General features: G+C 48.6%; 1 protein-coding gene across 1 annotated transcript in view; it reads right to left on the bottom strand.

The window, feature by feature from the left end:
- Nucleotides 1-26,707, bottom strand: part of GABBR2 (gamma-aminobutyric acid type B receptor subunit 2) — a 521,049-nt gene that overhangs the window by 86,295 nt on the left and 408,047 nt on the right. Inside the window, exons 12-13 of the mRNA XM_016189321.2 lie at nt 12,532-12,639; nt 4,179-4,301 (exon numbers count right to left, since the gene is read on the bottom strand). Of these exons, the coding sequence (XP_016044807.2) occupies nt 4,179-4,301; nt 12,532-12,639 (231 nt within the window). The remainder of the gene's footprint in view (nt 1-4,178; nt 4,302-12,531; nt 12,640-26,707) is intronic.

Below are 26,707 nucleotides of genomic sequence, written 5' to 3'. Positions count from 1 at the left end.
TGCTGGAATGTCAGGAAACAGCCTCAGGTTCCTTGCACCGAGACACCAAGGGCAGCAACATTGACCCCAGGCAGGCAGGAGAGAAGCTAAGGTCAGTGACAGCACACCATCACTCAGACTGTCTGGACCGCACAAGTTGGTCTCCTTTAAGTGGCCTAGGAGGACACGCTTCTGGATTCTCTTCCTGCATCTATTTCCTGAGCCAGCTGACGTAGGCTGACTCCAGCCCCAAGGCATCTCCCGTCACTCTGGAGCCCTGGGAATACCTGGGAGTGGAGATGGCAGTGCCCAGCCTCCTTCCTCCCTGCTGCCCCCGGCTCTGGCTTCAAGCTGGTCGGATCTGGTCTCTGCCCACCTGCAGCGGCTCCAGCTTCCCAGTCTCTGCCTGACTTTCCTCTCCTGACCCCCCACCCTGGGTCCTCTGCCCTCCCACTGCTCTCATGTCAGTTCTCATGTGTGGAATGTGGAGACACTTCCACAGCCCATGGATTTCACAGCTCTCTGGACAACGATCAAAGGTCCAGGGCAGCTCCTCCCAGCAGCACCTTGTTGTCCATTCACTGAAAAAAACAGGGTAGCAGGCCAGGTAGCGGCATAGCTACTTGAATGTACATGTTACCACATACAAGGACCCGGGTTCAAACCCCTACTCCCCACCCGCAGGGGGATGCTTCACAAGTAGTGAAACAGGTCTGCAGGTGTCTAACTTTGTCTCTTCTTCCTCACTTCTCAATTTTTCTCTGTTGTAGCAAATGAAGAAAAAGAAAAAGAAGCCACCAGGAGCAGTGGATTTATAGTGCTGGTACTGAACCCCAGAGATAAGCTTAGTGGCAAAAAGAAAAGATCAAGAAAAGGAAGAGGAAAGTAGAGTAGTGGGTGGTGCTACCACTCACCTGCCAGGTAGCCTTGGGGAGCTGTGCCACCCTCTGGGTTTCTGTTTCCTCACTCACACGGGCCGAATGGCGTCTGTACGTACTGGTTCTTGCGAGGATGACTGTCACCCATCAGCACTACTGCTTGTGATGGCCAGCGCTCCAGGCCTTCCCTAGCCCAAAGGCCAATGGCTGTTCTTCCTAGTGTTGATGTCCTACCTAGATCTTTTTTTTTATTTTATTATTTATTTATTATTATTTATTCCCTTTTGTTGCCCTTGTTTTTTATTGTTGTAGTTATGACCGATGTCGTCGTTGGATAGGACAGAGAGACATGGAGAGAGGAGGGGAAGACAGAGAGGGGGAGAGAAAGACAGACACCTGCAGATCTGCTTCACCGCCTGTGAAGCGACTCCCCTGCAGGTGGGGAGCCGGGGACTCGAACCGGGATCCTTACGCCAGTCCTTGTGCTTTGCGCCACGTGCATTTAACCCGCTGCGCTACCGCCCAACTCCCCTATCTAGATCTTTTAATCCTTTTGGTAGGTGGGCAATCCCTGGGGATGGAGTAGGAGCTAAGATGGCTTCAGTGCCAGAGGTGCATGGCAAAAGAGGGAGATGTCACCTCCTCTGCAAACATCCTGTCTGAGCGCCTCCCTGGTCCATGGACACTGACAGTGCCGAGTGCCTGATGGGCTCCCTGTGCCAGGCCCAGTCTGAAATGCTGTTTCCTCCTTTCATGGATGCCCAAGAAAGCAGACAGCTCACAATCGCTTTCCTTACTCCACAACGTCAGGAAAATGCATTCTTTCTCTTTAAAAAAAATTCTATTAGTGGTTTAATATTGATTTACAAAATTATAAGGCAACAGGGGTATAATTCCACACAATTCCCACCTCCAGAGTTCTTTGCTCCTATTGGAAGCTACAGCAGTTCTCCCAAGGTTACAGATACGGGTTAACTATTATTTCTACAACTAACTGTCTATATTTGCCCGCCCCTTTCCCCCTGTGGTCCCATCTGCTCTTCCTTTCCAAGTCACACAGACACCTATTCCTACATCCAAATGTCCCTCCCTTTTCCTCTTCTCTCTCCGGTCCTGATGGAGTTGGAGTTCAGAGCCTTCTGGTCCTCTTCCCCTATCATTTCTTCCCCTCTGGGAGTATGGACCAAAATTCTTTTTGGGGTACGGAAGGTGGGAGTTCTGGCTGCTGTAATTGCTTCTCTATTGGACATGGGTGTTGGCAGGTGGACCCACACTCCAGGCTGGGAAACTGCATTCTTTCTCTGCTCTGACTGTGCAACTTCTTTCTGGGTGGAGTGAGTTCTCTGTCTATAGATAAGTGAGGCTGTGTCTTATGAGCCTTTGTGTTCACCAGGATGAAAACCTTTGTCTCCAATGCATAAGATGGTCATTTCCATTTCAGTTTAGAAATTTACACTAGGGGTAGGGTGGCAGCACACTCAGTAGAATGTAGAAGTTACCGTGCATGAGGACCCTGGTTCAAAGCCCTGGTCCCCACTCACGGTGTGTGTGGGGGGGTCTTCACAAGCAGAGGAGCAGTGTTGCAGGTCTCTCTCTCTTTCTACTCCCGTTCTATTTCTATCAGAAAAAGAAAGAAAAAGGCCAGTAGGAACAGTGGAGTTATTAGGCAGGATCTGAGAGCCCCAGTGACAATCCTAGTGGGAAAATGAAATAAAAATTTTTAAAAAAAAAAGAACACACACCATTCTCACAAAGATTTTCCTAATTAAAATAAAAATCCCTAATAATTCACCAAGAGAACACCAGTTCCTCAATAAAATTCACTACCCCATCCGGAAACTCCAAACTCTCCAAGGAAGGCTTGTTTCAAGAGAAAGTTCACAAAATACTACCACTTTTGTCTGACAAAACAGCTCAATTAGGTAGTGGACCTCACCCCCACAGCACTAGAGAAAGCTTTGATATTTCTCTCTCCTCTCTCTCTTTTGCCTCACCAGTCATCACTGGGGCTCCATGCCAGCACTACCAATCCACTACTCCTGATGATGATGATGATGATGATGATGATGATGATGATGTGACAGGACAGAGAGAAACTGAGAGGGAAAGGGGTCTTAGAGACAGAGAGAGAAAGACAGACTCTAACAGGCCTGCTTCACCACTTGTGAAGCGTCCTTGCTGCAGGTGGGGAGCCGGGGGCTCGAACCTGGGTCCTTGTGCATAGTACTGTGTGTGTTTAACCAGGTGCACCCCCCACCTGGTCCCCACTTTCTCTTTCTATCTGAAAAAGTCCATTCTGTGACGACACAACCACAGCAACAAACACTACCCCTTCCAAAGGTCCCTGGTCTGGAAGGTCTTGGGAAGATCACTGTGAAGCCAGGGAAAGGAGAGTCTCAAGATTATTAACAAGCACATCACACTGTTAGGCAAGTGTCTTTTAACAAGAGATCTCCAGTATCAAATAGGTGGAAGGAAATTTACCACTTAGAACTTACACAAATCCTATAGTCACTTGGGAGAAGCCTTCAGAATGTTCCTTCCTTAGACTCTATTCCACAGGGAATGCATTTTATTTGCCTCCAGGGTTATGACTGGGGCTCGGTGCCTGCACCAAGAATCTACTGCTCCTGGAGGCTATTTTTTCCCTTTGGTTGCCCTTGTTGCCCTTGTTGTTTATTGTTGTTGTCGTTGTCATTGCTGTCATTGTTGTTGGATAGGACAGAGAGAAATCAGAGAGGAGAGGAAGACAGAGAGGAGGAGAGAGAGACAGACACCTGCAGACCTGCTTCACTGCTTGTGAAGCGACTCCCCCTGCAGGTGGGGAGCCGGGGGCTCGAACTGGGATCCTTGTGTCGGTCCTTGCGCTTTGTGCCACGTGTGCTTAACCTGCTGCGCTACTGCCGGGCCCCTGGAAAGTCATTTTAAAGGAGTGGTTGCAGTGCAGTGTGATATCTGGATCAAGGGATCACACCAACGGCGTTTTCTGTATGTACAGAGGGCATACCTTTCAATGGATTGCATTTCTCCGTAATTCTGTCTCTATGAATGTAGACAGTGCTTTCATCACCCCCTCCCTCCCCGTCTCCTCCCCTCCAGGAGTAAAGCTTTTATGTTTGGTCCTTCTGAAATATTTTTCAAGTGAGAGGAGAGAGAACTGGTGAGGCCTTCTCGACGGGGCCTGTGGGCCTGTGCAGAGTAGCATGACCTCCCTGCGACAACCTGGACTTCTCAGAAAGCACTGTGTGGGCAGCCTGGACACCACCTACCACATTGTGCTGCTCCGTGTCTCCCTCCAGCTGGCGCCTGGCACCCACTTACCTCCATGCTGTACCGCTCCACCGTCCTCCTCAGGGGGTCCACGGCCTGCCAGCAGATCAGGATGCATAGGTCGATCAGCAGCATGCCCCCCACGATCACAAGCAGCTTCTGGTCCTTGATGATCTGCCAAAAGAGAAGGAGCAGAAGGCAGTGGGCATGAGTTTCCCAGGCAGCGTGTGGGCCCCGGAGATGGGATCATGCCACCCCCTAGTGTGAGAGTCTCCCAAGACTCCCTACTGTACCCAGAGGATACATCTTTAGGCCCTAGGTCAAATCTCTGTATCTAACTCCTTCATGTGGCATTCAGTTTTTGTTTGTTTGTTTGTTTGTTTTCCTCCAGGGTTATCACCAGGGCTCAGTGCCTGCACTACAAATTCACTGCTCCTGGCAGCATTTTTTTTTTTTCTACTTTACTGGATAGGACAGAGAGAAATGGAGAGAGGAGGGGAAGACAGAGGCAGAAGAGAAAGATAGACACCTGCAGACCTGCTTCACCGCCTGTGAAGTGACTCCCCTGCAGGTGGGAGCTGGAGGCTAGAACCAGGATGTCTGCACGGGTCCTTGTGCTTCATAGTATGTGCACTTAACCGTGTGCACTACTGCCCGGCCCCTGCATTCATGGTTTTTCCTGAGTTTGGTTCCGCCAAGCCCCAAACACGCATGCGCACTTCGTTGTGTTTGACAACAGTTAGTTTCTATCCTACTGTGATTTTTCCCTGCCCCACCTGTCCCGGCACCTCCTTCTAGTCCTCTGTAGGTGCTGCTTCTTTTCTCTGAAACACCCCATTCCTTCTTCTGGCAGGTTCTGTAATAAACCTTACAGAGTAGATCCACCGGCACCTCCTCCAGGAAGTCCCCCTCTAATTCCCACAGCAGAACTAAAGAATCTCACAGCATCCTGTTCACACGGTCTCCAGGGGGGCAGTGCTAGCTGGAGCAACAGAGAGGAGCTGACATGTGAGACACTTACTCTGTGCCCACCTCTAGGTTGATGGTTTCCTCACACCTCACTCACACAAAGGCAGATAGATACTACCCTCATTTCCAACTGGTGGGTGAAGAAACCGGGTTTGTGAAGCGTTAAAGGCTGGCCAGGGAGTCGGGCGTTGGTGCAGCGGGTTAAGCGCACGTGGCGCAAAGCACAAGGACCAGCGTAAGGATCCCGGTTCAAACCCCGGCTCCCCACCTGCAGGGGAGTCGCTTCACAGGTGGTGAAGCAGGTCTGCAGGTGTCTGTCTTTCTCTCCCCCTCTCTGTCTTCCCCTCCTCTCTCCATTTCTCTCTGTCCTATCCAACAACGATGACATCAGTAACAACAATGATAACTACAACAACAATGAAAAACAAGGGCAACAAAAAGGAAATAAAGAAGACCTTGTTCAGTGTGACACAGTTACTAAGAGGTGAAGTTTGGACCAAGATCCTCCATTCTTCCGAGTCTGCACCCTCCAGCCTTTACAGCCACAATGATCAGATGCTGCACTGCTCTTTAAAAACTGCCACCAGGGTTATGGCTGTGGCTTGGTGTCGGCACTATGAATCCACAGCTTCTGGTGGCCATTTTTCTATTTTTTTTTTCTCTCTCTCTCTCTCTCTCTCAGTTTCTCTCTCTCTCTCTTCCCTTCTTATTGGCTAGGACAGAGAGAAATTGAGAGAGGACAGGAAGATAGAGTCTGGGATGAGAAAGACAGACACTTACAGACCTGCTTCACCACTTGTGAAGTGGTGGGGTGTGAGGGCTTGAACCGCAGTCCTGGTACATAGTAATATGTGTGTTTACTAAGCAGAAGTTGGAATGGAGTTGGTGTGTTGCACTAAGGTAAAAGCCTCTGGGGTGGGTTTGTGGGGAGGAGCGTTCAGGTCCTGGAACATAATGGCAGAGGACCTAGTTGGGGTTTGTATTGTTATGTGGAAAACTGGGAAATGTTATGCATGTATAAACTATTGTATTTACTGTTGACTGTAAAACATTAATCCCCCAATAAAGAAAAAAATTTAAAAACTACATGTGCTTAACCGAATGCACCACTGCCTGGCTCCTGATGCTACACTAATTTATAGTCACACCCTCTTACCCGGCTAAACAGGGGAGCGCCAGATAGAAGGGGGCCCTCAGATAGAAGGAAGCCCATTTTACTCAGTTTGTGCCCTTACTGCCAAGCAGAACCTGACATGCAGTTGGACTGAGTTGAGATGAAGGAATTGACAGAGAAGAAAAGCAACTTCCATGCTTCTCACAGTCTGGGCTGGCCTCATCACTGGGAAAGTCCCACCCCACTTTTCAATTGTGTGGTGGTTACTGGTCTGGGGACCAATGCTATGAATGCCAAGGTCAACCTGTATTTCACTCCTTGCATGTGTCTGCATCCCCCTGCTCAACCAAATAAAAGCCAGTGAGGTGAAGCAGTTCTGGAAAAGACTGAAAAAAGAAAAAAACCAAGGCTGAAGACTGAGAAATCTCTCCAGGTCTGCTCTTAAAGGACTGACACCATTTCCCAAGGAGAAACAGAAACTCAAGTTGCTTTTTTGTGCTGGAGTTACTGAAAAGGACAGGGAGAGTGAGCTTCGGAGGCACTCCCAAACAGATCAAATCACCAGGACAGGTTTACCTAGGGGCAGGTGGTAGCCAAGTTCACTGCCCCCACCCCGCAAGGTTTTCAGACTTAATGAACTGCTGTTGCTTTGTAGAAAACCAGCTTAACCATGGATTTCGGAGGAACTAGGCAACTCTCTGGCAGCCTGTAGAAACTGGAGCAAAAGGAAGAAATGTCCAAGAAGCTTAGCAATGGGAGGATAGGCAGGATGAAGTCTCTGTACTTGATGGCAAGCCTGGGCTGTTTATGGGAGGAGACGGCCTTCTGGGTGGATACAGAGCTTCACCCAGTGTTGCGGAATCAGAATGGACGGCTGTTCATGTGGCATGGCTGGCTCTGTTTAGACAAGGGACCAGTCCACTGCTTATCTTGTAAGTCAAGTTTTAAAAATAATTTATTTATTTATTGCATAGAGATAGAGAAATTGAGTGGGTATGGGCAGTTAGGGAGGAAAAGGGGCCAGGTGACGGCACACTTGCTCAAGAGCACACATTACAGTGCACAAGGACCCAGGTTCAAGTCCCCGATTCCCACCTGCAGGGGGAAAGTTTCATGAGTGGTAAAGCAGGGGCGCAGGTGTCTCTCTGTCTCTCCCCTTCTCTATCTCCCCCTCCCTTCTCAATTTCTCTCTGTCTCTGTCCAGTAATAAATAAAGAAAATATTTTTTAAAAAAGAGAAGGAAAGGGAGAGTGGGAGAGAAAGAGAGTGAGAGAGGGGAGGGGAGGGGGAGGGAGAAAGAGACCTGAAGCACTGCTTTACTGCTCATGAAGCTTCCCCTGCACGTGGGGACCAGGGGCTTGAACCTGGAACCTTGCACATAAGTAATGTGAATAGAGAGCTGCCCCCTCCCCCAAGCTCATCTCAGAGTGACCACTTGTGGGGAAAGAGGCCACTGTCTGGGAAGTCCAAGCCATTACTTCCTGACCTTGGGGACTTATGATGAATGGGCTTTTCCGGATGGGGTACCTTCCTGTATATGCTCCCCCATTCCTTTGAATCAGGCCATGAATTATTGTGTATGGCCAAACTGTAACCCACCACAAATATCCCGGCTTTGTTTAACTGCCCCTTTCCCCCCTGCCCGGAGGTGCCTGTAATCCACCCTTAGAGAAAAAGGCCTACCTAGGCATTGTGAGCTCATGACCAGATCCTGTGTGGTAACTTCCCAGCTAGGATCAAACACCTGACATGTCAAGATTTAACTCTGCATCGTGCATATGACTTAATGGTAACCTCAACCTTCTCTCTGAACCTTGGGCCTATCTATCTGCTTGTGTTCCCCAGTCAACGAGTCGTCCATGAGGCTTCTCCCGGAACTGGCTGTATGCTTCCTTCCTCTCCACACACGTCACCCTCATCACCAGGGCTCCCCTAGGACCTCCCAGGGGCCACCCAGTCTCTGCCGCCAGTGACCAGGGAGGCGGAGGCCCCGGGACGACCCACAACCACTCCCACCTAGCACTTGAGTTTAGCAGAGGCAGACAGTCACAAGGCTCCTCTACTCAAGATGATCAGAGTGGCTATTAGACTAAAGTGGGAACAATGTAGTAAGCACTGAACTTGTAATCATTAAGCCACCATAAGTCAATACTTCCCTTCACAGACTTCTTTTCATTTGATTTTATTTTTCATTGGTTAAAGCAAATGATTAGATTTTTACTGTTTTGTTTTTTTAATGTAGCCATAGTGTGTGTGTGTGTGTGTGTGTGTGTGTGTGTGTGTGTGTGTGAAGCACATACCATCATGAGTGGAGAGAGGATGAGAAGGAGATGTGGGTCTGGGATGAAATGAAAGATAAAAAGATGGTATGGGGGCCCTGATGGTGGCACACCAGGCTAAGAGCACAGAGTACAAAGTACAAGGATCCCAGTTTGAGCCCCCAGCTCCTCACCCGTGTGTGTGGGGGGTCACTTCACAAGTAGTGAAGCAGGTCTGCAGGTATCTGTCTTTCTCTCTCCCTCTATATCCCTCCTCTTCTCTCAATTTCTCTCTGGTCTATCCAGTAAAATGGAAAAAATGGCTGCCAGGAGCAGTGACTTTGTAGTGTAGGCACCGAGCCCTGGTGATAACCCTGGAGGCAAGAAAAAGATGGTATATAAAAAAATGTATGTGTACACTTACAAATTTATGTAAATCTAGTTTATGTGTCAGTAAATAAGAAGCTCACCTAAAGTCTAAATGTAAAACCAACCCAGAATGAGGTCCAGGTGGTGGCACACCTGGTTGAGCACACACATTACAGTGTATAAGGACCCAGATTCAAGCCCCTCGTCACAACCTGCAGGGAGAAAGCTTCATGAGTGGCGAAGTGGAGCTGCAGGTATCTCTCTCTTTCCCCCCCTCTCTATTTCCCTCTCCCCTCTTAATCTCTCTTTGTCTCTTTGTAATGAATAATAAATAAAATATTAAACAACAACCAGAATGAAGACCAACCTTGGTTATATAGAAGGATGGAATAAAAGAATTCAGCCCCAAGTTTTGACCTGCCACTGCCACTGCCACCACCAAACAATGTGGTTCCTATACTTGGGTTTTGTTTGATCCGTGGAAGACGGAGCCATGCTCACCTCCCCCCTCCCCCCTTTAAGCTCCTGTGCTACGTTGATCAATGACACTCGTGGCAGCATCACACACCTGCTCTTAGAAGGACCAGAAAGCACAGGATAGTTCCCCTGAAGTAGCATGTTCATTGGACCACCATCATTGTTCATTGGACCACCATCATTGTTCATTGGACCACCATCATTGTTCATTGGACCACCATCATTGTTCATTGGACCACCATCATTGTTCACAACAGACAAAGCTGGTGACCACATTTTGGACATGGAACCTTCAGCGGTCTCCAGACTAGTCACTCCCCCACCCCCAACCTCCCGTACACTGGGGTCCACAGCAGCCTGACTACCCAGTGTGTACAGAACCCGAAGATTGAGACAGGGTCCCCTCCCCCCAGTCAAGCAGTGCATGGGTGTGATTACACCACAGCTCCACCAACCGCAGAGTTCAGAGAACTGAACCCCTGAAGTCTTTCCCTGACTGGCTTTGTTAATTGCTAGCAGACGTTGTTAAGTGTTCTTGCTCAGGGAACACACAAGTAACAGAGCACAAAGGCTCATTCTTCCTTACAGGATGAATCACACATGCACACAAAGGAAGCAGTGCCACGAGTCTTCAAAACCTCGATGGAATTGTCAGAAAGAGCCAGAGGCACAGAGCAGAAAGAGTGCAGCAGAATTGGCTGGGATCGCTCGGTACCCCTCAGACTTCTGCATGCGCCAACACTGCTTGGGGGCTGAGGAAGCGCACCTCCTTGGGCCCAACACCAGGGGCCTGAGTCTTCAGAGACGGGGTGTGACCTGCTTTCCTCCAGCCTCCCTGGTGATGCCAAGGATGCTGCTGGTCCAGCTGCACCCCGAGCAGACCTGATCTGGACCAGTGTCCGTGAACGCCATCCAGGCAAGTCCCAGGACTGGCATTCTCACTTCCAGGTCCACAGACACGGTCTCCACTGGCCCAGCGTTGGGTGACTTCTTGTCAATTTCCAAAGCTCCCACTTGATGGCAATGTGCAGCCAGGGAGGAAGCTGGGTGGCCAGCTTCTCACCTCACAGGCAGTGGGAGGATTGTCACAAAAGTGGCCCAAGCGGGAGAGGCCTTGTAGCTGAGCACAAGCGACTGGACAGAGCAGTCTCTCTGACCCCTCTAAACGCAGCCCCTGATTTTGCTAAGTGTTAGTATGCTTCTAATTCTGCTTCAACAGCCCCTTCTGTTTCATTGGTTTAATCCCCCCTGCTTAACACTGTATTCTGTTTACATAACCACTGTTAACTAATCACCGTCCTGCCTGCAGGGCATTGGTTTAATCCCCACTGGTTCACGATGTCTTTTTGCTCCGCCCCCTCTCCTTGTCACACCCTGATTTCCACCAATCTCTTTTCACTCCACCCTCTCTACATCACATCCTGTTCCCACCCTACTTGGTGAGTATATATATATATAAGGACAGGATTGTGATTAGAGATGGCTTAGCTTAGATTGTGCTGCATTCCGCATGAATAAAGAGATACTGCTGCCCAGCTCAGCCATGAGTCCCTGGTCGTCTGTCTCCCACCTGTGAAGCTCAGCCCGGCAGCTAAGGTGGCCTGGGTGTGAGGTACAGGCAGCCCTTCCTGTAGCAGCCCTGGCAGTGGGGAGGGAGGTGGCGAGGCGGACATAGGAGAGGAGTCTGCCAGGCAGATGAGCAGGGAAGTGCAGCTCAGGAGATGATACCATTTTTTCAGAAGGCCCCCAGTTTGCAGATGAGGAAGCAGAGGCCCTCCTGGGGAGGCGAAGCTCTTTGTACAGACGGCAGCACGGCAGCTTGGTGGTGCAGCAGGCAGTGGAAGGCGGCTCTGCTTTACCCACTGGGCTCACTATCCCAGCCACATGGGGAGAAGCCACGTGACACAAGCAAATGCTAAGCAGGGGCGAGGCCTTGATGCAGCAGCTGCAGAGTCAGCCTCTGAAAGAGGCGATACCCACAACAGAGGGCTAGAAAGTGGACAGCCCCACTCTCTGAAGGGAGGCTGGGTCGTCCTATTCTGCCACGCGAGGAACACTGGTCCTGAAACGAGTGCAGCCTAGAATGTTCCCAGCTGTGACCAGGGACTGTGAGCTCAGACTGACAGGGACTCAGAGGTTATACAGGCTCCTGTGCTAAATGTGAGTATGCATACAGGCCCTAGGTCAGATCAATGGGATAAACAGTCGATATATATATCTATATTTATATATATATAAATATATATATAAATATATATATATAATATATATATAAATATGTATATATATATTTATATACTTTCTTCATTTTGGGGAGCTACTTTCTGTCCTAATCCAGCTTTCTAGCCCTATTCTTAACTGTGACAATACCAGCTTCCAGACAATACTTTTAGTCTACCTGCATGCTACCTATCAGGTTCAAGCAAAAATTACCAAAGTCATGGGGCTCTTGGAACATACTAAAAGATAAACTTTCTAGCTTCTTCCCTAATTTCATCTGCTCTATTCCTAGCTTTGGGTTCCTGTTTATTAAACAGTTTGTCTTACCTTCTATCTTACCACCTTACAGCCACCAAGTTACAGACACTACCATGACACCATCCTGACTTCCCTGGGCAGACAACTTCACCAATGTGTTCTGGAACCTCAACTCTCCAGAGTGCTACCCCACTAGTGAAGATAGGAACAGGCTAGGGGTATGGATTGACCTGCCAATGCCCATGTCCAGCGGAGAAGCAATTACAGAAGCCAGACCTCCCACCTTCTACACCCCATAAAGAATTTTGGTCCATACTCCCAGAGAGGGACTGAAAAATAGGGAGGCTTCCAATGGAGGGGATGGGACAGGGAACTCTGGTGGTGGGAACTGTGTGGAATTGTGCCCCTGTCATCACAATCTTGTTAATCATTATTAAATCACTAATACAAATAAAAAAGAAAATGGCCCATCCTCTGCCTGGCTAACCTCCTGTCCAGCTCTTAGTATAGGTGACACCTCCTACATGAAGTCCTCCCTGTGTGCCTCATACCCCAGTATCCCCTGAAGCCCACTAATAGCCTATCTTGGTGTGTGTTGTGATTTCTTGTTCAATTGTCTGATTTCCTGAGGACCTTAGCCAAGTGTTCAGTGTCTGGACATCATGGGGCTTGACGAGCATTTGTTAAATAAATGCTAAAGTGACAACAGCAAACACCCTGAAAGAGAAGGACTGGTTACCTTCTTCTTCATCTTCACATTTTTGAAGATGGCGTGGACCCTCCAGGTCTTTGCAAACATAGCCCCAAAAGCGGTTGTGTAGCCCACGGTGAGGATCCAGGTCCTGACCTAGAGTCCAGAGAAAACAGAGGCATTAGTGTCTCCCAGAAGGAGGGGTCTTGTCAATTCCCAGTGCACTCCAGCTGGGGGGCCCTAGCTGGTGGGTATGGACACTCTACTCTATACATTTAGGCTGTCGCTAGCATCCATCGTCCCTGGGATGAACTCAATTCAGTTCAACCTAATAGACAATTCTCTCAGTCACCTCACCCCCTGGGGCCTAGGCACAGATGTGTGAAAAATGCAAACCCCACCCATGGCCCATAGGAATCCCATGGCAGAGAGGCACAGAGGGGCCCGGGACCACTGAGGATCACTAGTGGGTTGCGGCCCAGCCCTCTGGCCTTCTTTGAGTGCTAGTCAGCCTGGGCAGACAGACCTGCTGAGGTTAACATGAACGCTGACTTCCTGTCTCTTCACCTGTGTCTATAGGAGGCCAGATGGCCCCAGGGGACTCCCAGCTCCTAGGTAGTGGGCTGTGTGTGTGTGTGGGGGGGGGGGGCACTGAGCCATGAGGCCTGAGACTGCACAGGCAAGCGAGCCTCCTCTAGTGCTCAGGCTACTCTGCAGCATGTAGGGGATGGCAGTTGCACCCAGGCCAGTCCCCTGACATCAGAAAGGGCTGCTTAGGTAGCATGTTGGGGGGAGAGACCCACCTCCATCAAAGAAAGAGACACAGCTGCTCCTGGGCCCTGTTGCTCAGTGCCCTGCAGTCATGGTCCTGCCACTTGGTTCTGACTGCATTTGGGACCTCAGGAAGCCAGCTGGGCCCTTGCGCAGGATCAAGGTCCTGCCTATCACCTGTTTTCCAGCACTAAGCTGTACTCTGGTCTCCAGTCTCATCACCAACAGGAGCCAACTGCCTGGGGTTCAGCCGGCACCTGGTAGGTCAGGGGGCCGCCTGATGTCCACTCCCCACTCGGTCCTCTGGACATCCTTCAGGACCCAAGACTCACCTAGCTCCAGGCTGCTCTCTGCACCTGGCCCCAGAGCTTCCTGCTTCCTGGGACAAAGAAACCATTTGCTCTTTGGAGCCTCTGTTCTGGGTTTGGTCTTGGCCCTCTCTGATGAGCTAACCTCCCCCTGGAAGGTCTCTGCCTGTCGCAGAGAAACAGAAAGCAGGTGGGTATGGTAGAGGAGAGGGCCAGACAGGCCAGGTCCTCCAAGCCCAGAGCACTTTGACACAGCCCATCTGCTTAGCCTGCTGGGGCAGGGCATCCCACCCACCCAGGGCTGCCGTCTGCGTGCACAGGAGTCTCCCTGCAACTTGCATCTCCGGCTTTCAGGGATGGAGCATTTCCCCTTCCTATTTTATTTGTAAAAGATGGAGCAGGTTTGGGGAAATTGCAATGTCAACCCTGTAAGTCAAAGAAGGGTGATGGCATGAGAGAGATGCTTCACAATGGGGCTGCTCGAGGTGTAATTGCCGACAATGGTGCTGGTGAGGCCTTATTTCTCCCGCCCTCCCTTTTTCATTTCAAAAACAAGAAGAAATCCAGACAGGCAAGAATGAATCACAGTACTTTAGAGAAGGCGTAGGAGGGCCGCATTATTATACACAGTGTAAGACAGGCATGCCAGAAAAGGCAACAGGACAGGGAGGGTGAAGGCGTCAATTATTGGGGATCTAGGCCTGAACTTATCCAACAAGTCAATCACACATCCTTTGGCTGCTAGAACTGCATGGGCTTTAACAGATCATCTCATCTCATCCCATTCATTCATTCACTCATTCATTGATCTAGTCATTCAACAGTACTACAAGAGCAGGGAGGAGGTGGCTTAATCAGTATAGCATATGCTTTGAAAGCTGAGGCTCTGAGTTCCATCCTTGGCACTGAATATGACCAGAGCTAATTTCTCTCATCCAATAAATCAGATAAATATTTTTCTTTCTAAATGACCATTGTGTTAGACGATTTCTTTTTCTTTCTCATTCCTCTAGACAGATGGTGAGAGACAGAGACAGGGAGAGAAAAACACAGGAGAGACACTACAGCACTGCTCCCTGCTTGTGAAACCTCCTCCATAGGTGCTCCCATGCGACTTGGAGTTTGAGCCCAGATTCTCACACTAAGGCATGCACTCTACTGGATGAACCACCTGCTGGGCCTAGAGTGAAGTGTTTGCATGTTCCAGGCTCGGTCCTGGCACCACTTATGTTCTGTTTCTCTCTTCTTCTAATTATTAAGTAAATGGATCTTTACAGAAAAGCATAATTGGGCCAGACACAATGACATGAACTATACCATTATTGTATATAGTAATTGAAAAGAAAAGAAAAAATAGATTTTTTTCCTTTGAGACAGAAAATGAATGAGCAAACCATTTTCCAGATAAAACAAAAACTGAGACTCATAGCATTTTAAGTATTTTTTCAGAAGGTTGGGAAGAACTCAGCACCATGGCCCCACCAGTCCTGTGTGCCTCCTATTCGAATTGTCTCATTTTATTTTACTTATCTATTTATTTATTTATTTTGCCACCAAGAGTTTTTAACTGAGGCATGAGTGACCCACTGCTCCAGGTGAACTTTTTAATTATTATTTTCTAGCTACCAGGTGAAAGGCAGAAAGGGAAAGAGAGACAAAAAGAAGGAGGAGACACTAGTACTGTCTCACTGCTTGTGAAGCTCTCCCTCTGCACGGTGCTCCATGTGGTGGCTGGGGACTTGAACCTGAATCTTAGCACTTAGCAAAGTGTGCACTCTGCCAGAGAAGCCATCTCCCTGTCCCTCAGATGGTCTCCTTAACCTAAATTGGCTTCATCCATGCCCAGGAGCTCAGTGTCCAAGGGAAAGGCCACACCCAGGAGAGTGACTGACCAGCCAAGAACATTGTTCTTGTTGATGGCAACATTGCACTTAGAAAGTTAGTGGCAGTGGTGTGTGTGTGTGTGTGTGTGTGTGTGTGTGTGTGTGTGTGTGTGTTAGTGCAGCAGGTTAAGCGCACATGGTTCAAAGCACAAGGACCGGGATAAGGATCCCAGTTTGAGCCCCATCTTCCCACATGCAGGGGAGTCGCTTCACAAGCAGTGAGGCAGGTCTGCAGATGTTTATCTTTCTCTTCCCCTCTCTGTCTTTTCCTCTCTTCTCTCCATTTCTCTCTGTCCTATCCAACAACAACAACAATAACAGTAACAATGGCAACAAGATGGAAAAAATGGGCTCCAGGAGGAGTGGATTTATTGTGCAGGCACTGAGCACCAGCAATAACCCTGGAGGCAAAAAAAAAACAACAAAAAAAAAGTTAATGGGTTGACATGAGCATTAAGACCAATGACTTTCAAGGTTTTTTTTTTTTTAATTCTTTAGAGTAAGGACCATTTTGATAAGCGATTTCATCACTCCAGTGCCACTTTTTCATGGGGGATGGGAACACAGCTTCCCCTAGTGCTATCTAACACACTGGGACTTGAACCAGGGCCTTGTATGGCAAGGCAGGTGCCCAGCCTGATGAGCTATCTAAGTAATCCGGTTTCCAAACTTTTTCTAAAAATCAATTATGAGTAGTCTTTTTAAGTGTTTATTACCTTTACTTATTTGTTGGATAGAGACAGCCAGAAATCGAGAGGAGTGGGGAGATAGAGAGGGAAACAGACAGAGAGACACCTGCAGCCCTGCTTCACCACTGGCAAAGCTTTCCCCTTGTAGGTGGGGACAGGGACTTGAAGTCCTTGTGCACTGTAACGCGTGTGCTCTACCAGGTGTGTCACTACTCAGCCTCTTATTGTTATTAGTCTCTACCATATTCACCTACCAGAAACAATTTAAAGATTTCTGGAGAATGTTAAGAGATGAAAAAAAACCCTTTTTCACTCTGTCGTGTGCCTGACGAAGCTCTGTCATTCCGGGAGGAAGGGCCACTCCCTCCAGGGTCCTCTCCAGCATTGTTGCAGTATTTGTGTCGACATATGTTTTCTTTGAAGTAATCACTCTCAGGGCACTTGTCTGTCTGAGGGCTCAATTCATTACGGCTCAGTAATCTAAATTAGTTGAAATTCAATAACAGAAATTTATTCTGGCATCTGGAAACTGCAATATATGGTGGAAACACAGCTTATCCGGACCCTGGCTTGCTTTCTGGGTGTCTGTAGGTCTATGCCAGGCACAGAATACCTCGGAGAGCAGCTCCTGATAAAGTCCTTGGATGGTCTCTCCTGCATGTGGCCGCCAGTCACAGCTGGGTAGTTTCACACGTCTTGTGGTTTCTCCCAGGCTGTTCCCTGTGTTCCCTTCACCCTCACTGACTGTGTTTTAAATTCTTCCTCTTCTTCAACCTTCTTCGTCTCCTCCTTCTTCTTCCTCTTCTTCCTCTTGTCCTTCTTCTCCTTCTTTTTGCCTCCATGGTTATCGCTGGTGCTAGGAGCCAGTGCTACAAATCCACCACTCCCAGTGGCCATTTTTTCCCCATTTTATTGGATAGAACAGAGAGAAACTGAAGGGGGAAGAGGAGATAGGGAGAGAAAGACAGACACCTGTAGGCCAGCTTCACTACTTGGGAAGCATCCCCGCTCTCCCCCCCACAGGTGGGGAACCAGGGGCTCAGACCCGGATCTTTGCACTTATATGTGCACTTAACTGGGTGTGTCACCACCTGGCCCCCTTGTTTTAGATTCTTCCATGGTGGTACATCACAGCAGTGAGTCCAACTGAATGAGGAGCTCTCATAGTAAGGTGATGAACTGGAGCTTGTCAGTGAAGGTGCAGTGCTGTGGGGTCTCTCCTCTCTTTTCCTCTCTGCCTTTTCTCCCTCTATGTCTCAATCTAAGATTGAATGATAAAAAAAAAAAAAAAAAAAAACATCGGCCAGGAATGGTAGAATCACATAGGCACAGAAGCCTGGCCACCCACAGAAGAAAAATAACAACAACAACAGCAAAACCCACCCCAAATTTGGGCTGAAACTAAGATTTTGGTGATGGGAGTATTGCAGCCTATACAGATGTTGATAGCTCATATATATGTGTGTAGGGAAATTGTGAGGATGTGGTAGAGCTTTGCAGGGCTTGACCTGAGGGGTGGGCATCCACTCTATCAGTCTCTCTCTCTCTACTGAGAGGTCAAGCGAAGAGGGACATGAGACCCCCCCAAGGTTTGCCTCTTCTAATCAGACTCCATGCCTCACAAAGCACCCTGCATGTTTCTGCCTCCAGGAGCCTGGCATTCCTAAAAACATTAAGCCAGCTCCCCCTGCTCCACCCTGCATTCCTGATACTACGGCCTGACCTTTTATTATCTACATATCAATCTTCTGCTTTGTCTAACAAATGACTTAAGGCCTCCACCCTATTCCCCCACCCATTCTGCTCATTTAATAGACTCTTTTCCTAACCTCAAGGCTGCAGGGTATTATTAATCCTGCCAGTTAAACCCCTAGCAACAGTTGCTAAGGAAGTCCCTACCTTTCCCAGCCCCCTTTCACCTTTCTCCGCCCCCTTTCCTAACCATGTATGGTATTGTCAAGCCACTTCTGTTTGTGACTTGCCTCTTCCATTTTCCAGCCTTGAGAAGCGTGGAGGCAAATGAGGAGGTGGACGCCGGCCATTGTGGTTTGTGCTACGTGGCTTAACCAGGTGTGCTACCGCCTGACTCTGGGGTGTTCGGATGAATAAAGATTTGAACTGCTTCTCTGCCACGAGCTTGGTTCCTTGGTTCCTTGATTCTCGCATTGCTAGCCCGATATGTGTGTGTGTGTGTGTGTGTAACTTACATAATGGAACAAGCCAATGCTACTTGAATAGAAGCAAGTAAAAGCTACCCCAGTGGGCCACCTTGAACACTGCAGTGTTGCTGTCCTGTCTGCACACAGCTCCTTAGACCGTGAGAAGGCTCCTGGAAAAACCCTGCTAGCAGGATGGTGGGCCCCTCACCAGAAGTGTCTCCCATGCCCTGCTGGTCTGCTCAGGGCATTCCTGGGATGGGCCTCTGCAACAGGTCTTGGTTATTTATTCCTTCCATCTACCTTTCCACCGCTTCTTTAAGATGGCAGAAGACTCTCCAGGACCTTGCCCTCAATGTAGAACAATGGTAGAGATTGCCCCACTCTCTGAAGGGAGACTGGGTCAACACACTCTGACACTTGAGAAAGACTGGTCCTGAGGTGAGTGCAGCCCAGAATGTTACCAGCTGTGACCATGGACTGCGAGCTCAGACCTACAGGGATGCAGAGGTTAAACAGGCTCCTGTGCTGAATATGAATAGACATGGGCCTCAGATTAGATCCATGGGGTTTACAGTTAACGGTATTTATATACTTTTCCCATATTTGGGAGCTACTCTCTGTCCTGTTCAAGCATTGTAGTCTTATTTCCAACTCTGACACCATCTCCCCAGACAATACCTTTAGCCCACTGGCATGTTAGCTGGCTCATGCAAAAATTAGTGAAGTCATAGGCCCCTTGGAATATACCTAAACTATCTTTCCTAGCTTTTTCCAAAACAGAGACCCCAAATCTCATCTGCTCTATTCTTACTGTTAGTTTCCTGATTATTCGACAATTTTTTCTGCTTTACATTTTAGTGCTTTTTCAGGCACCAAGTTGCAGATGCTACCATGACATCAACCTGATTTCCTTGGGCAGACGACCTCACCAATGTGTCCTGGAGCCTCCCATCCCTAGAGCCCTGCCCCACTAGGGAAAGAAAGAGACAGGCTGGGGGGTATGGACAGACCTGCCAACACCCATGTCCATGGAGAAGCAATTATAGAAGCCAGATCTCCCACCTTCCGCACCTCATAATGACCCTGGGTCCATAGTCCCAGAGGGATAAAGAATAGGAAAGCTTCCAATGGAGGGGACAGGACATGGAGCTCTGGTGGTGGGAATTGTGTGACATTATACCCCTCTTATCCTACAATCTTGTCAGTCATTTTTAAATCAATAATAAGAAAAGATGGTAAAAGACTCTAGGGTTCAGTCCTGGACTCACTTTAGCCATTTCAGAGTTTTCTCTGGGTTATCACCTTCACTCCCAGGCCTCACTCCCATAATTCTTATTTATTTATGTATTTAGGCTTGTCTGGGTGTCATGTTTATGTAGGCTTGAACCTGGGCTGAGTGCATGGAAAAACAGGCACCCAGCCTGGTGAGCTATAAGAGAGAGAGAAAGAGAGAGAGAGACAGAGACAGAGAGAGACTTCCAGCTGAAAAGAAAAGCCTAAGCCTGGAATATAGCTTCTCAGTGGCAATTCAGCTGGTCTTGGGGGGGGGGCTGTCAGGGGGAGTGAAGGGCTTTCACTATTTTTGGGGGAGATCAGTGGATGACACCCAATTTCTGCTTGCCTGATGAAGGTTGGGGCTTGTTTTGCAGCAGGCAGCCCTGATGGCCACCAAACAGGCATGTGAGTCCTGGGCAGGGAAGTAACACCCAGAAGAAGCCCTGAGGATGGGGTCGAAGCTGGGGGTGCCAGCCGCTTTCCTGACACCCAAACAGGCTAGGAAAAAGGACTGTTCACCCCAGGCAATCAGCACTGAGGATACAGGAAGCACAAATTGAGCCCTGGCCCTCTCCTCTGTACCGGTAGAGGAGGTGTGCTGTAGCCAGTAGCTGAAGGGGCCAGACTTCCCTGGTGGGTGGGGAGATTTGGTGTCTGGAGACAGTAAGTCCCTGAGGCACTTGATCTACTGACAAACACCACAACCCATCTTGCTCAGGGTCCTTTTATTTTATTTATTTATTGATTGATTTTTTGATTTAAAAAATTTTTTAATTATCTTTATTTATAGGATAGAGACAGCTAGAAATTGATAGGGAAGTGGGAGATAGAAAGAGAGAGAGAGACAGAGAGACACCTGCAGCCCTGCTTCACCACTTGTGAAGTTTTCCTCCTGCAGGTGGGGAGGGGGAGCTTGAACCCGGGTCCTTGTGCACTGTAACCTGTGCACTCAACCAGGCATCCCACTGCCCAGCCCCTATTTTATTTTATTTTAATTTTATTTTAGTATTTTATTTTATTTTAGTATTTTATTTTATTATTGCCACTAGGGTTATCTCTAGGGCTTAACTCAGTGCCTGCATGACAAATCCACTTCTCCTGGTGGTCATTTTTACCTTTTTTTTTCTTTCTATTTTTTTCACTTGACAGTACAGAGAGAAATTCAGAGGGCTAGGAAGACAGAGAGGGAGAGAAAAGAAGAGACACCTGCAGCCCTGCTTCACCACTTGTGAAGCGACCCCACTGCCGGTGGAAAGTGGGGGCTTGAACCTGGGTCCTTAAGGATGGTGATATGTGGGCCACCACCTGGCCCCTGCTCAGGGTCCTTTAAGATATGTCTGTACTGGCAATCCTCTCCTAAACTCCGAGCACAGCAGGGCCTCTTCTCCTTCTTCTTCTTCTTCTTCTTCTTCTTCTTCTTCTTCTTCTTCTTCTTCTTCTTCTTCTTCTTCTTCTTCTTCTTCTTCTTCTTCTTCTTCTTCTTCTAGCGTTTGCCCTTCTTCCATAGCCAGTCAACAGAGTCAGGTTGAGCCTCTGTGAAGTAGCAACACAAGGGGGAGCAGGGGGTGCCAGCCCAGAGCTGCTTTGGGATTCAAGTCAGAGCCAGTGGGCATCGGAGGAGCACTGGGGGCAACTCATAGAGAAGCAAACTTTGTGGGAGGAGGGGCTTCCAAGAGGTACCCCCTGTAGGTGCTGTTGGAAAGACCTCCCTACTCTGTCAGGGCCTCCCAGGCAAATAACGATTCAGACAGCAGGTCAGGGCCAGGCAGTGGTGCGCCTGGCTGAGCTCACATGTTACAGTGTGCAAGGGCCTGGGTTCGAGCCCCCGGTCCCCATCTGCAAGGGGGGAGCTTTGCTGTAGTGAAGCAGAGCTGCAGGTGTCTCTCTGTCTCTCCCCCTCTCCCCTTCCCTATTGATCCTTTTCTGTCTCTATCCAATAAATAATCTGTAATCAGACAAGCAAAGAGGGAAGAGAGAGTAGATCACAGACTGAGAATTTGCTCTCACTGCGTCTGAGGCTAATACCCTTGAGCAGGGCACACCGCGCACAGCTGCACTTGGTGATCCTGGAGCAGGTAACAAGAACAACAAAGAGTGAGGGAGGAGGCCTTTCACCCTCTTCTCGCTCATGACTACAGCAGCTTGACATTCTTGAGAATGGCAGGGGCAATGTGGGGCAGGGAGTGTGCTGGGGAGGGGGTTCTAAGACAAGAGAGGAAGAGGAGGTGAGTAACTTCTCTGGGTAGACAACCTCACCAGTGTGTCTGGGAACCTCACTTCTCCAGAGCTCTACTCCACTAGGAAAGATAGAAATAGGCTGGGGGTATGGATCCACCTGCTAACATCCATGTCCAGCAGAGAAGCAGCTACAGAAGCCAGACCTTCTACCTTTTGCATCCCATAAAGAATTTTGGCCCGTACTCCCAATGGGGGAGAAATGATAGGGGGAAGAGGACCAGAGGTCTCTGAACTCCAACTCCATCAGGACTCAGAGAGAGGAGAGGAAAAAGGGGGGGACATCTGGATGTAGTAATAGGTGTATGTGTGACTTGGAGAGGAAGAGAAGAGTGGACCACAGGGGAAAATAAAACACCAAATCTATACAAATATAAACAGATAATTGCAGAAATAATAGTTAACCCATATCTGCAATCTCAGGAGAACTGCTGTAGCTTCCAGTGGGGGCACAGAACTCTGGTGGTGGGAATGTTGCGCCCACAGGCTTCACTGCAGTGCGGTCACCTGGGCACAGCTCACCTCCTCTATCTTTTTTTAACTACTGATTTAATATATTTACAAAATTACAAGGCAGGAGGGGTATAACTCCACACCATTATCACTGCCAGAGTTCTGAATCCCCAATCTCTCTATTGTAAACTACAGCAGTTTTCCTAAGGTGAGGCCTGTGGGTGGTAAGGCAGCCTTTATGACTGAGTGGGGAACACTCGGCCTATGGGCCTGCATAATTATTTGGGCTGCCTCTGCCAAGGCAGTTGGATATTTTCTCATTGCAAAACAAGAAGTGCGCATTTTTTTGAAGACATTTTCAAAATTTTGTATTTCTTTTTTAACTTATTGGATGGAGACAGAGAAATTAAGAGGGAAGGGGGAGATGAAAAGGGAGAGAAAAGGAGAAACACCTGCAGCACTATTTCGCCATCTGTGATGCTTTCCTTTTGCAAGTGAGGACCAGGGGCTTGAACCTGTTAAGTGCTCATTTTTAAGTGGATCACTGTGTATGGCCCACAAATGACTTTATAAACATGCAAATGGCCCCTGGCAAAACTGTTTTAGGATGCCCAGAGGAACTGCAGCTCATTGCCAGCAGCCTCTGTTCTTTTTTTTTTTTTTTTATAAATTTTTTATTTATAAAAAGGAAACATTGATGAACCCATAGGATAAGAGGAGTACAACTCCACACAATCCCCCTGACCACCAGATCTCCATATCCCATCCCCTCCCCTGATAGCTTTCCTATTCTTTAACCCTCTGGGGGTATGGACCCAGGATCATTGTGGGATGCAGAAGGTGGAAGGTCTGGCTTCTGTAATTGCTTCCCCGCTGAACATGGGCATTGACTGGTCGGTCCATACTCCCAGTCTGTCTCTCTCTTTCCCTAGTGGGGTGGATTCTGGGGAAGCGGAGCTCCAGGACACATTGGTGGGGTTGTCTGTCCAGGGAAGTCTGGTTGGCATCATGCTAGCATCTGGAACCTGGAGGTTGAAAAGAGAGTTAACATACAAAGCCTCAGTTCTAAGGCTTTCCTGATTCGTCCCTTAGACTCTGCTCTCACTCCATCCTCTAAGCTTCTCCCAGAGTTACTCATTTACCTGCTGGCTGTCTACAGCCAGGTTCCCTCAAGGATGTAGTCTATGTCGCCCAGCTCCATGTTCCCAAGGCCTGAGATGTAGTAGGTATCCAAGAAACGCTGTGGTATATGTTGGTCATTATGCCAGGTCTGCTGCATTGCTTGATGCTGTGGTCTATTTACATAATCACTGTTTTGCCTGAGACCCACCCTGCCTGCAGGGCATTGGTTTAATCCCCACTGGTTAGATGGAAGCTTGCTACTTTTGTGCTCCGCCCCCTCTCCTAGTCACTTCATTTTTCCCACCTGCCACTTCCGTTGCAGGAGGTATAAAGGCCAATTCTTTTATTTTTTTCTTTTTATTTATTTATTTAAAATTTTTTATTTTATTTTTTTATATTTATTTTCCCTTTTGTTGCCCTTGCTGTTTTTTATTGTTGTTGTAGTTATTACTGTTGTTGTTGATGTCATTGTTGTTGGACAGGACAGAGAGAAATGGAGAGAGGAGGGGAGACAGAGAGGGGGAGAGAAAGACAGACAGCTGCAGACCTGCTTCACTGCCTGTGAAGCGACCCCCCTGCAGGTGGGGAGCCGGGGGCTCAAACCAGGATCCTTATGCCGGTCCCCATGCTTTGTGCCACCTGCGCTTAACCCGCTGCACTACTGCCCGACTCCGAGGCCGACTCTTTTCTGATCAATAAAAGAGAGTTGCTTTGTGTTCCCACTCAGCCACGAGAGTTCCTGGTTCCTCCCCCGCGACTGCAACCTGACACTATCAATGAGCTGTTGTGAGACAGGAAGTCCAGGAGAACTATTTTCACAGTCAAAGGACCAGGATGGCGGGGGAGGAACAAGGTAGAGGCAGGCAGACAAGTCAGCCCCAGGGAGGCCTCTGTCGCTTTCTAGGACTCCAGGCCCTGAGGTCCCCACCCTCAGCTGACCTGACCTCGCCAGGCAAGGTCACCATTGGACCTATGGGTGTCCTCTGGGCACCTTCTGAAATCACAAAGCAAGTTGCCAGGTCAGTCACAAGGCATAGGGCCGACCACATGCTGGAATAGCCCCTAAACCATTATGGGGGGGGGGAGAAGAAGGTGGGAAATAAAGAAAAAAAGAAAGGGAGCCAGGCGGTGGTGCACCTGGTTAAGCACATACATTACAGCTTGCAAGGACCTGGGTTCAAGCCCTAGTCCCCAGCTGCATGGGGGAAGCCCCATGAGTGGTGGAACAGTGCTACACATGCCCCTTCTTCCCTTTCAACTTCTCTTTCTCTGTCTCTATCAAAAATAATTAAATAAATAATATTTTTTTAAAAAAAGAAGACAGAGAAAGAAAGGGAAAAGGAGGAGGAAGAAGAGATCACTTACTGTTCTTTATGGCCGTTTAACTAAAAATATCACTAATTCTGAGAGTCGATGGATTCATTGGGAGTCCAGGGGTATTCCTCAGTAGTCTGTTTCTTGCGGGTTAGAATTAGAAAATCTGGGGAGGTCTGCAGGTGTCTGTCTTTCTCTCCCCCTCTGTCTTCCCTTCCTCTCTGTTTCTCTCTGTCCTATCCAACAACGACAGCAATAACAACAACAATAATAATAACAACAACGATAAACAACAAGGGCAACAAAAGAGAAAAAATGGCCTCCAGGAGCAGTGGATTCCTAGTGCAGGCACTGAGCTCCAGCAATAACCCTGGAGGCAAAAAAAAAAAAAAAAAAAAAGAATGAGAAAGTGCTAGCATTTCTGGGCGGTCTGGTGAGGAACCAACTCTGGTGAGTTCACCCCCCAACTCAAGGCCTGGACCCCCCCACCCCAGCAGCAACCCCTCCTGGGCTCAGTCACTCTTGTCATGTGAGCATCGTGGAGGCTGAGTCTTCACTTCAGTGTTCTGAGCACAGCACTGCGTCTCATGACGGGACTATCCTGGGGGCCAAGGTGACTGGGTAGAGATCCAGGGTCCTCCCCCACCATCGCCCCTGGCTATTCCTCATGGGACACATGTTTTCTGGCACTTCTATTGTTCTCACCTACCTAGTCTGCAAGAGAGCGCTGGGTTCTGGTCTTGGCCTGGCTGCGTTGTGTGCACCCTGTGGCTTTAGCAGCACCTGGGAGTTTGTGAGAGCAGCTTCTCAGCCCTGCCCGGCCCTGCTGAGCACAGGGTGCAGGGGCCAGGTGGCAATGTGGCTACCCTGGGGGGTGGGGTGGGGCAGTTTTAAATGGAGGGGTACCACCGGGGGTGGTGTATGTTTTGTTCTGAGCGTGGGGTTCACAGCTGGGTTAGTTTGTGAAAATTCATGATACATACATACATTAAAATTTTTTTATATTTATTTATTTTCCCTTTTGTTGCCCTTGTTGTTTTTTATTGTTGTTGTAGTTATTATTGTTATTGTAATTGATGTCGGCATTAGATAGGACATAAAGAATAGGAGAGAGGAGAGGAAGACAGAGGGGGGAAAGAAAGACAAACACCTGCAGACCTGCTTCACTGCTTGTGAAGTGATGCCCCTGCAGGTGGGGAGCCGGGGGCTGGAACCAGGACCCTTCCGCCCGGTCCTTGCGCTTTGAGCCACATGCGCTTAACCCACTGTGCTACCACCCGACACCCACCATGTATACATTTTTTAAAGAGAAAGACACAGACACATACACACACACACACACACACACACACACACACACACAGAAAGTATATGAGACTAGGGGGCCAGGCAGTGGCATGCCTGGTTAAGCGTACATAACACAAAGCGTTAAGGACCTACACAAGGGTCTGGGTTTGAGCCCCTGGCTCCCTACCTGCAGGGAGGATGTTTCATGAGTGGTGAAGTAGGTCTTTGTCTCTCCTTCTCTATCTCTGCCTTCTCTCTCAATTTTTCTCTGTCCTTTCAAGTAAAGTGGAAAAAAATGGCTGCCAAGAGCAATGGGTTCATAGTGTTGGCACCGAGCCCCAGTGGTAACCCAGGAGGCAAAATAAATAAAATAAAATAAAATAAAATAAAAAGAGAATATGAAACTACAGCCCTGAAGCATCCTTAAATGCGTCCAGGTTTGAGCCTGGGTCATGCACATAGCAAGGCAGCACACTACCCAAGTGAGCTATTTTTCTCATGCACACCTCTCTCTTTTCTTTTTTTCTCCTTCCTTCCTTCTTCCCTTCCCTGCCTCCTTCCTTTCTTCCTTTTTTTTTTTTAACTTTAATGAAAAATGGAAGAAAGGATCCAGGTATGCTGGGAAGTGGGAGCGGCTGGGGAGTCGAGGCTGAGACACAGTCTTCTATGTGAGCAGCTGAACTGGCTTCTTGCATCAGTTTGCGATAACTGCAGACTCATGTCCGGAG

This window comes from Erinaceus europaeus, chromosome 10 (genome assembly GCF_950295315.1).
Source record: "Erinaceus europaeus chromosome 10, mEriEur2.1, whole genome shotgun sequence".
Classification (NCBI taxonomy): Eukaryota; Metazoa; Chordata; class Mammalia; order Eulipotyphla; family Erinaceidae; genus Erinaceus; species Erinaceus europaeus.
Note: the sequence above shows the minus strand (reverse complement) of the source record. Positions and strands in the feature narration are given on the sequence as shown.